The 11,918-nt window shown below is 44.1% G+C and overlaps 1 protein-coding gene across 1 annotated transcript; it reads right to left on the reverse strand.

The window, feature by feature from the left end:
- Positions 1-5,021: 5,021 nt before the first annotated feature.
- On the reverse strand, positions 5,022-9,439 carry CCL28 (C-C motif chemokine ligand 28). Its single transcript, XM_075262385.1, has 3 exons — positions 9,381-9,439; positions 7,134-7,263; positions 5,022-5,341 (listed from the first exon to the last, which is right to left on the reverse strand). Exons 1-3 carry the CDS (start codon positions 9,433-9,435, stop codon positions 5,155-5,157), a joined length of 372 nt encoding a protein of 123 aa, XP_075118486.1. The 5' UTR covers positions 9,436-9,439; the 3' UTR covers positions 5,022-5,154.
- Positions 9,440-11,918: the final 2,479 nt, after the last annotated feature.

The following is an 11,918-nucleotide window of genomic DNA, read 5'->3' on the forward strand; positions in this document are numbered from 1 at the left end:
TACTGTGTGCAAGGGCCACTATGGGACATAATACTGTGTGCAGGGGTCACTATGGGACATAATACTGTGTGCAGGGGCCACTATGGGGGATAATACTGTGTGCAGGGGCCACTATGGGGGATAATACTGTGTGCAGGGACCACTATGGGACATAATACTGTGTGCAGGGGCCACTATGGGACATAATACTGTGTGCAGGGGCCACTATGGGACATAATACTGTGTGCAGGAGCCACTATGGGGATAATACTGTGTGCAGGGGCCACTATGGGGTACAATACTGTGTGCAGGGGCCACTATGGGACATAATACTGTGTGCAGGAGCCACTATGGGGATAATACTGTGTGCAGGGGCCACTATGGGGGATAATACTGTGTGAAGGGGCCACTATGGGGTATAATACTGTGTGCAGGGGCCACTATGGAGGATAATACTGTGTACAGGGGCCACTATGGGGCATAATACTGTGTGCAGGAGACACTATGGGGGATAATACTGTGTGAAGGGGCCACTATGGAGGATAATACTGTGTGCAGGGGCCACTATGGGGTATAATACTGTGTGCAGGGGCCACTATGGAGGATAATACTGTGTACAGGGGCCACTATGGGGCATAATACTGTGTGCAGAAGACACTATGGGGGATAATACTGTGTGAAGGGGCCACTATGGAGGATAATACTGTGTGCAGGGGCCACTATGGGGCATAATACTGTGTGCAGGGGCCACTGAGGGACATAATAGTGTGTGCAGTGGCCACTAAGGGACATAATACTGTGTGCAGGGGCCACTATGGGGGATAATACTGTGTGCAGGGGCCACTATGGGGGATAATACTGTGTGCAGGGGCCACTATGGGGGATAATACTGTGTGCAGGGGCCACTGCGGTACATTATACTGTGTGCAGGGGCCACTATGGGGGATAATACTGTGTGCAGGGGCCACTATGGGGGATAATACTGTGTGCAGGGGCCACTATGGGGGATAATACTGTGTGCAGGGGCCACTATGGGGGATAATACTGTGTGCAGGGACCACTATGGGGTATAATAGTGTGCACAGGAATGCGTAGGAGGGGTCGGTCGAGGTTGTCGGTGTCGGGGGGGGGGTGTGTGGCCCATGTCAAAAGTTCACCACGGGGCCCCGCCATTCCTAGTTATGCCACTGCTCCTCCAGAAGGACAAGGGTCCCACCTGCAGACGGCTGTTTCGAGGTTTTTGCCTCACATCTGTGCAGAATGTGATTGACAATCAGATGTGGGCGCTGTGATAACAAGTAGTGTCAGTAGTAAACGGCTCTATAATCTACCTGATTGTTCTATGGTAAAGTAACAATAACCTGAGATGTATTTACTGACGTTCAGCACAGACAATGTGTCCGTACATACAGATTCTCAGGATATAGACATTTCTAGCTGCCTGTAATGAACATCGTAAATCCAGATCAATGCGCAGGCGATTATTTCTGCATAGCGTGAGATCTGACACCCAAGCACATTATTATCTTAGCAAGTGTCAGAAGTGACACCATCATTATTGCAGATTTATAGCGCTGGCAGGGAATGTTTATATTGGAGGATGACTTTATGTTTTTATAAGCATAGGGAAATAAAGTGCCGCACTGTAATACACAATGATAGTACTGATAGCGTATAGTATATACACCCAGAGGTCACGTTCAGGAAACAAACACATGCTCAGAGGCACCCAACAACCGCACTGCCATAACAGATTGCTAACAATGGATTGTCAATCAATGGCTTATTGATATCTGCCATGCAATTTATCTATAAACCCGAGTGGCCATTTAGGGTGTAGATACAGATATTGAGGACCTATCCTAAAGATAGATCACATGTATCAAATCTAGGTAGTCTGCCATCCGCCACCCCTATTATATGTTTACATCAGCTGATACACAGAGAATGGAGCAGGAAGCAGATAGCACTGTTCTCACTGCAGTGGCCAGATCAGCTCCCATTCTTTTGAAAGGGACACAAGCTGCAGTACTTCAATTCAGCCACTACACAGAGAACGGCACTGTCTGCTTCCTGCTCCATTTTCTGTGAAAACAGCTAATTGATGTGGGTATCAGGTGTTATACCCCCACAAATCCGAAAATAACCACCTATCTTTAGGATATGTCATCAATACTATTAGCCTGGAAAATCCCTTTAAAAAAGTATCGATTATTGTTTATTATTCTGTTTAAAGGTGCACGGGTTTGCAGGTTTACCAGCAAACTTGTATGGCCGGTACCTCACAATATGACACATTACATAAATGTTACAAGTGTTTGCAGGTAATCAGCACTCATCTATTAAAGGGGATATCCACGAATAGAAAATATGGCTGCTTTCTTCTTCTCAGGAAATGACATCATGTCCATTGGTCACATGGTAATTGAGACTGAGACTGTAGCTGCTGATGTCACTTCCTTAGAAGAAAAAAAAAACAGCCATGTTTTCTACTCCTGGATAACTCCTTTAATGTAAATGAGAACTTCACCCATTTATATATATGTAGTGCCGGACGGGGTGTCGTGGCCGGAACTCCATGTGACATCACTTGTATGTAATAAACACACTAAACAATGGAATATTTTATAAAACATTTTATATAAAAAAAATATGCATGAAGGAGAGTTATACAGGACATATCACTAAGATATACGGACACTTCTCTTCTTACATCCCTGCTATACTGCTCATATATACACTGTCTACCAATAAGTATTTGGACTCCCAGTAAAGTTCTGCGGAGGTGGAGTTATGCTCTGGGGGTGTTTCTCCTGGAATGGACCCTTGGTAGACTCAACGCCGCCACCTGTTGCACTATTTTAGATAACAGTGTGCTTCCTACATGATGGCGGCTCTATGGTTCAGACGAATGTTACTTCCAGGATGACAACGCCAGCTGTCACGTAGCGAGGTCTACCATGGCTTGGTACAGTGACAATCAGGTTAACCGACTGGACTGGCTTGCCCAGAGCCCAGACTTGAATCCTATCGAGCACCTCTGGGACGAGTTGGATCACTGAACTAAGGGGTGCAGCAAAATTGGTGAAAGACCTTACTTGTCTTCTCCAAGTCGAACGGAATAAAATACCACTAGCTTGCGGAAAGCCCCGGAGGGGTGAGGCTGTAATTCCCGCTCGGACCACAGGCGTCCAAATACGTAATGGTAGACAGTGTAGTAAGTATTACCCATCTGTGCACTGCTAGCCTTACATTTATATGGGTATAACGGAAGCAGAGAGTCTGCAGAGGAAAAGCTGAGGACATTCTATGAAAAGCAATGTGGGAAAACCACGATACATGGCCGCCATAGTTTTTCTTTCTCTGTGGCCCGCTACGTGGGGGTTTAGCCTAAAAGGGTTTCCTATATATTAGGGTTTCAGTGACAAGTTGGTTGGTGGGCTTAGCCTGTGTGATGTACAGCTCCGGCCTGCTAAACTAAAAGGCACACTGTTATCTTTGGATTTACATACAGAGATAACAGGCAATAATCTAAGTAGTGAGGTAGCCGGGAACAGGAAGTGACATCATCAGCCCGGGAACAGGAAGTGACATCATCAGCCCGGGAACAGGAAGTGACATTATTAGCCCGGATATAAACACTAAGAACACACATTCAGCAGTATCTGGCAAACAGAGAAAAATATATAAAGCACTGTATGGGGTAAAAGACTTCAGTTAGTTAAGAAATGACCTCCTATCCAACCAATGAAACCCTAAGGGGAAGTTCACGTGGAGATTTTTGGTCAGGATTTTGAGGCCGTATCCACCTCAAAATCCTGACCAAAAAGACAGCTCCCTTCAAAATCAATGGGAGCAGCTCAGGAGTTTTTTTCCAGGAGTCAGAAGAAGCGAGGTGCTCATTCTTCAGGCTATTTTGCCTCATGATTTGGCCTGAAGCTACTCCCTCCTCCAAACTAGGCCCATTCATTGGGTCTAATCCGGAGCGGAGTGCGTGGCTGGATCCCGGTGGAGTGCACCAGCTTTCAGTCACAGATACCCGGCTTTTGGCCTCCGCCTCAGGCTCTGATCCAAAAAACCCGTGTGAACTTACCCTTACCGGTGCAGTGGAGTTTGTCTAACCCCCCACTCCCATGATCGGAGGAGATCTCAGCGACCAGACCTCCCCAATCTGCAAGTTATCCCCTGTGCTATATATAGGGGATAACTTTATAAACTGAGAATGCCCCTTTTTAGAGTCATCCTGTTTATGTAGCTGTATGAGGACTTGTTTTTGTGGGATGAGTTATATTTTTTTGGATACTATAATCTTTTTGATACATTTTTATGAGCGGTGGGATGAAAAAAATGTGTTAATATTCAAATTAGATCTTTAGACCAAAAAGATAGTAGGCCACGCCCTCATTGCTCCAAAGAGCTAATTTGCATACTGACAAAAAAAACTTAATATTTTGACAGTTGTGGCAGTGAAACGTGCGGGATCTGGGCACAGACTCCCTTTAAATTGTTTTGGTTTCTATAACAGATCCAGTAATTTCCAGCTGAACAGCGCAGTAATGTGCCCAAACTACATCAGAAGTCGGAGCAACACTAAAAGTATTTTAAATACTGAAAATATTGGGAGCCCAAAGTTCCAGGTTGTACCCGTCTTTTATGATTGTTTTACAGTTTATATAATCTACACAGCTGAGTAACTTTGTAACTGCGTTTCATTGCTGAATTCATTCCAGAGCTGCAATCACAATTCTGCTGATTGTCATTGGAAACAGTCAGCAAGCTTGTTAACCACAATGAAGTGTAAAGCTTCACAGTTCTCACCATCTACTAAACAGTTTTTGTAGAAGTTGGTGATTTTTAATTGATGAATTTTGTTTAGCCTATTTTTCTATTGAAGATTGCAGGAAAATTACAGGAAATGTTCAGCGATTGATACGCAGTCTGGATGGGGGCAGTAATAGTCAAAAGGGTATTCCAGGGCTTTTATACTGATGACCTTAGGTCATTGGTAATCCAACTCCACCGATCAGCTGATTAAAGGGGAAATGGCAGTATCTAGGAATAGAATAGCTCCACCCACTATGTAGTGGCCAGTAATGGTAGTGCAAGCTCCCTCCTATTAAAGTGAATGAGAGAACTGCAGTATCATTCATCAATATAAAAGTCCTGAAAATCCCTTTAAGTCAAGTATGTCTTTCTTTCCCTTGTCTTTTTCTTCTTCTTCTTCGGATTGTTCCGTCTCTTTGTCCTTTCCTTTGTTCTGAGTTCTTGATTGCCAGAACTTTTCATTCTCTGCCTTATGATCCACTGCTGTACCCTTTTATTCTTAGGACTTATGCACAGGGTCTTATGTTTCAAGTGTAACCTGAATAATAAAAGAATGTATTATAAGAAGTACAGATCTTATTTATAACAAAGAAGTGACCACTACGTATGGAAACAAACCATAATATTGCTTCATAGATTGGCCGTTCTTTGGCAGCTTGGACTCCACCCTTTAAGTAGGCCACCCCCTTGAAGGGAACCTATCACATGGAGAATGCATTCCAATCTGCGGGCGGCATGTTACAGAGCAGGAGGAGCTGAGCAGATTGATATATAGTTTTGTGGGAAAATTTTGAGTATAACTTGTCATTTATCTATTGAAATCTTTTAGCTCCGCCTCCAGGACTTCTTAGCATAGAAAGAGCAGAAATTTCAATGGATAAATGATAAGTTATACTCAATCTTTACCCATAAAACTATATATCAATCTGCTCAGCTCCTGCTGCTCTATAACATGCTGCCTGCAGATTGAACTGCATTTTCCATGTGAAAGGTTCCCTTTAAGGTGTGGCCTGTTTTTGATTTTCTGCCAGCATTTGTGACATTCATAAATTTTGTTATATACTTTACTAACAGATTTCGACAATTTTCTTTGACATCCTGAGCTGAATGGGGGATTACAGAGAGAAAAATGATATAATATAGGCATTGTAAAACGTAGAACCATGCTTCTGGTGCCATATGAAAGATGAGAGTCTTACCTATAATATGCTACCAAAACTGCTATCTGTGATATTCCTGGAGATATCACCAGTCAGGCTATAGAAGCTGTATATATGACTCTCCTCTTTTATGACACCAGAATGATGTTTCTATAACTTTTATAACTGAGATTTTTATTATTTACCAGGCATATGATTCAAAAACGTCTATGGAAGCATGTGAATACATGTCAAACTGACCAGATAGTGGTAAGCTAGGTAAGCTGTCATTTTCTTGTGGCCTCTTACACAGTAAATTGGTGTAAGTGGTCATTTTCTTGTGGCCTGTGCGTATGCGCAGTCGGCTCTGCCCAAGACCTAGAAGTTTGACCACCAGCTCCGGAAGAAGACGCGCAGAGAGGCTGTTCCTGAAGTAGATGGAGGCGTCGCTGGAGATTTCTCTCGCAGCATTGGGGACGCCCCCAGTGCTGTTTGAGCGCTGGGGACCGCCCCCCCCAGTGCTGCGAGATAACTCATTTGCATGCAGACAAAAAATGGGATTTCTCCCGAACGGCGGCGTGGAGAAGACATCTAAAGATAGGAGAAGAATTGGCTTTCTTAAGGCTATTCCTACATGTGATCGACAAAAGATGTGATTTTAATGGTAGAATCCCTTTAAAATAGGAATCTCTCTACATTGCTTCCGTTATTACAGATATACAAATCTGCCTGCAAGTGCATTGGAGGTGGGGTCTGATTTAGGAGATTTGCCTGTAGATAGTTGTGATATAGGCAGAGACTAAAAATTTCAATCACAGTTATAGGAGCATCATTGGGTTGTGATTCCAGATAAGAGTTGGAGCACTTGCAGCTTTCTGTAGGTAAAGTTGTCAGGTACAAAGCCCGCCTCCTGTGCACTTTCCGGCTGATTTGCATATCCATGAAATAAGATGCTCTCTGCATTCTTTATCAGTTTGGGGCCACTATGGTATATTTCTGCTCCTATTAAAGGACCCTACCAAGCAGTATTATTAGCTTGGGGACCTGACTGACTCCCTGAGGGTGCGAGGCCCTTTTTTAACCCTTATATCATTGTTGAATAACAGGTAAGTTTTAGCTTTGGTTGTGGGTGGTTGACAAGTGATGTGATTTAGCATACGCCTATGTCGGGTTATTACAGCGCCTACTTACAGCACAGCTTGGAGGTGACAAGTGCCATCCTGTTTCTGGATCTCATATCCCTTCACTTTCTTTAGAAGCCCTTTAGAAATGTTTTCTCCCAGTCGGGTGCAACATCTTGTGCTGGAAAGCGAAAATGCTGCTAAAGTAAAAAGATAAAATGCATAAAAACACAGTAAGGGTGAATTCACACTGAGTAAACGCTAGCTTATTCTGAACGTAAAACACGTTCAGAATAAGCGGCGTCTAAAGCAGCTCCATTCATTTCTATGGGAGCCGGCATACGAGCGCTCCCCATAGAAATGAATGGGCTGCTTCTTTCACTCCGTGCAGTCCCATTGAAGTGAATGGGGAGTGCCGGCGTATACGGCAAGCTCTGCTCATGCCGGAGCGTACACGCCGGCACTCCCCATTCACTTCAATGGGACTGCACGGAGTGAAAGAAGCAGCCCATTCATTTCTATGGGGAGCGCTCGTATGCCGGCTCCCATAGAAATGAATGGAGCTGCTTTAGACGCCGCTTATTCTGAACGTGTTTTACGTTCAGAATAAGCTAGCGTTTACTCAGTGTGAATGCACCCAAAGGTCTCCATATGTCAAGATTCCATATGTCTCCTCCACCTCTACTGGAAGGAGGCATTTGGTGCGTATTGTACGGCAGTTAAGGGGGTGGCTTTGGAATTTGGGGAAAATTGGTGGGGGAAGGGGTTTAGATTCCTCCCCCAAAAAATAATGGTACTTATGTGGTTAGTCTGGATTGTTTTGGTTCCTCCTGCGTAGTGTCCCTGTAAATGGCTATCTATTTAACTACAGTATCCTATATCTTTAATATTTTGTGTTATTTATTTATATATTTAATATTTTGTATTATTTATTAATATTCATTTGGAGAAAAAAAAATTAAATTGAAAATGTAGATATAAAATGGTCACTTTTAGGGAATCAGATGATATCTATGAAGGCAAAGCCCAGCTCGGTCTGCTCCATGTGTATATACAGACAATGCATCCTAGTCCTGTGTAATGTATTAGCTCCTGTAGACTTAGGCTGTAGTATACGGCATATACCGCATACATTATCGGGCGGTATACATTGTTTATGGAACACTGACTGCACTCAAAACAATAAAAATTGACTACATGAAAGAACAAGATCTAGGTATACAGAGACCTGATATACAAAATCTACAGTATGACGGCAGGGATAAATGAAAACATTATTAATAGAAGTGTTGTAATATGTGTAAATCACATGTCAGGATAATAAACAGGGACTGTGACACTTGTAAGTAACGCCATGTGTTCCCACCGCTGTAAACCTCAGCAATACACAGCACGAGGCTATACAGAGGAAAACTACAATGTTACAGAAGTGCAAATGATAGATAAAGAATAGAGAAATCACTAGAGAGAGAATGAGGGAGAGAGAGATGGATGGATAGATAGATAGATAGATAGATAGATAGATAGATAGATAGATAGATAGATAGATAGATAGATAGAATAGATAGGAGATAGATAGATAGATAGATAGATAGATAGATAGATAGATAGATAGATAGATAGATAGATAGAATAGATAGGAGATAGATAGATAGATAGATAGATAGATAGATAGATAGATAGATAGGAGATAGATAGATAGATAGATAGTAGATAGATAGATAGATAGATAGATAGTAGATAGATAGATAGATAGATAGATAGATAGATAGATAGATAGATAGAGAGATAGATAGATAGATAGATAGATAGATAGATAGATAGATAGATGATAGATAGATAGATAGATATGAGATAGATAGATAGATAGGAGATAGATAGATAGATAGATAGATAGATAGATAGATAGATAGGAGATAGATAGATAGATAGATAGATAGATAGAAGTATACATGTGACTTGCTGTGCTAGCTCTGTATGTAAATACTCTAGTGATGATGATACATAAATCCCCCCCGGCTCCCAGCACACGTCAGACCCCCACTACCACTACCACTAGCGCCACCATGGTTTTGCTTCTACATAGAGCAGTTTCCTAATCCGCTATTTCTGTATTCTATCTAATTCTCTTCCTTTCTACGATCTATTACTGGAGTAGAGAACCTGCAGAGAAGCTCGTGTCCTCTCACCAGGCTCCATCCATCTGCTGTGGCTATGACAGAGGTTACTGGCGGGGAGTTTAATTCCTCTGGCCTAGTTCACACTTTGTCTTCCATCAGCTCAATAGATAATACAATCTAATCGAGATGGCGCTTACCCTCAGAGACATAGAGCAGGCACAGGAGCACAGCTGTCAGCCGCAGCGCTGTCATGTCCAGACAATGGAAGAAGAGCAAAGTTCTGTGTCCTGGCAGTGTTATATAGATACGGGTGTGTTCCGCCCCTCTATTCATTATGGTCACAGCTTCCTGCACTACAGACACACCTGGATTTTACCTGCCACACTAGTCACATGATTTATTACACACATTCCTCTGTAGATGTTGATCTGATCTTAACATGTTCTAGAATTACATGTCTGTCCATCCACCATCCATCTAGCTACATGAGTGATATCATACTGCACCTGCACCCTACCATACATGCTCATCCAATATTACTATAACCAGCGTTTATCTCATGGGTATGGCCGGCATAGAAGGGTTTTCCACCTCAACCCCTATAAGTGATACATGTTGCATCGCTATGGGCCCCACTTGTATGGGGGGGTCACCCATCTCTCAGTATGACCATGGCGAGGAGCACTCCAACATGTACAATGCTGCTCTAGATCATGCCACTAGGTTTCTGGAGTGCCAGGCATTGATCTATAGGAATCAACATTACAACAGGTGGCGCTAGAGCAAATTCCTCTTTTTCACCAAGGAGGACTTATTTGCATATTCCTTGCTTAGAATTCTTAGCTGGGTATGTATGGTCTAATAAGTACAGCACAAGGTAGCCTGAAAAGGCAATGGCTTCCATACTGGGGTTGTCCAGCTATAAATGGCCGCATCTGGCACCCATACTATACACAACATGAGCCAGACACAGGTAGCTGCAGTCCATATACAAGGACCGATACTGCAGCTTTAAAGTCATTGGATACTTAGCTGTAGTATCAGCGCGCAGGGCCAGGTATATACCCAGTTAGACCCCTAGGATCAGGTTTTGTTCGTATATCAAGAATCAAACAAGCTTTATTAGCACGTCCGAATAGATATTTGGCATTGCCAAAGCTAGTAAAGTGTGTGTGTGGGGGGGGAATTGGGGGTATGGGGGGCGGGGTGGGTGATTTGGGGTATAATAGTCCATGGGGTCTCATCTTCCTCTTAGTTGGTGAACGCTATATGGGGAGGTGGGGTGGGATGGGTGATTTGGGGTATAACAGTCCGTGGGGTTTCATCTTCCTCTTAGTTGGTGACCGCTATATGGGAAGGTGGGGTGGGGTGGGTGGTTTAGGGTATAACAGTCCGTGGAGTCTCATCTTCCTCTTGTTTGGTGACAGCTGGACACGTATTGGGCAGAGATCTCCACAGTGGCCTCTTCTTCTCCCAGTAGGATGTAGAGTTTCCTCTTCTCGTCTGCAGATATGAAGTCTGGGATGTGGGCAGAGAGTCTTTGGTAGTAGACGGGCCTCACAGCTGAGTATTTGGTGCAGTGTAGCAGGAAGTGGGTCTCGTTTTCTAGGGCCCCCTGGTCACAGTGCTGGCACAGTCTGTTCTCCCGTGGCTTGTACGTCTGCCTGTATCGCCCCGTCTCCATCTCCAGGTTGTGGGCGCTCAGTTTGTACCGGCTCAGGGTCTGTCTGTGTTTGGGGTGGCGTATTCTCTCCAGGTAGGTGGCCATGGTGTAGTCTCTTTGCAATGACTGGTACACGGTGAGTTTCTTGGGAGTTATTTATTGTGCTTCTCCATTCCTCGATGTATCGCTCTTTGTTGCTCTCAATGACTCCTTTTATTTGAGCCTTGTTCAGGGCATGTTGGGGATTTTGGTTTGGCAGATGGCTGATGCTTGGTTTGGGGGTTGTCGGGTTTGCTCAGGGCTCTGTGGCTCAGCCAGGCTTGGTGGTGGTAAGAGCCAGGACTGCTGCCCTGTATGTGTGTCCAGAATGATAGCGCCCTCTTCTGCATGGTGAGCCATAGGGGGAGCCTGCCTAGCTCTGCCCGGCATCTCATGTTGGAGGTGCTGCGGTGGACATGGAGGAGGTACTTCTCTGGATGTCCTCTGAGCAATGTCTAATCCTTCCCCCCAGGCTCTCCTTCCACAGACAGGAGACATCAGTCATGTTGCCGGCTTCTGTAGAGCTGTACTTTGACTTTCCTTCAACCAGGACAACCGTTCAGTATGGACCCCACCCCAGACATGTAACTTCACTTACATTAAAGGGGTTTTCCAGTTGGCGGGGGGTTCTCTCTTACCCTGAGCTGTGTGATGGTGTTCCGAAGAACCCTGATGATAAGCGCAGGAACGACGGCAATGGTGCAGTGTAACCAAAGTAAACTTTACTCAAGAAACTCAGAACAGTGACCTTGTGCAGATTCCCAATGGGGGTAGTGGTCTCAGACTTTTAGGCTACATGCAGGCTTGGGATGAGGGGTGCCCGGACTGGGGTGGTAATGTGGTGCCTTTTACTCCACTCCATATAAATAAAAATCTTAGCCTCATCCAGAGTATATTTATGGGGGCTGAATGTAAGGGAGTCGATTAGGCCCAAATATCCATACCTCAACCCACTTCTACTTTGACTCCGCCCCTTAACATCCATTTTTCTTTGTTCCCCCACACAGTATAATGCTTCTATAGTCACCCTAAT

Source organism: Leptodactylus fuscus, chromosome 1 (genome assembly GCF_031893055.1).
Source record: "Leptodactylus fuscus isolate aLepFus1 chromosome 1, aLepFus1.hap2, whole genome shotgun sequence".
NCBI lineage: Eukaryota > Metazoa > Chordata > Amphibia > Anura > Leptodactylidae > Leptodactylus > Leptodactylus fuscus.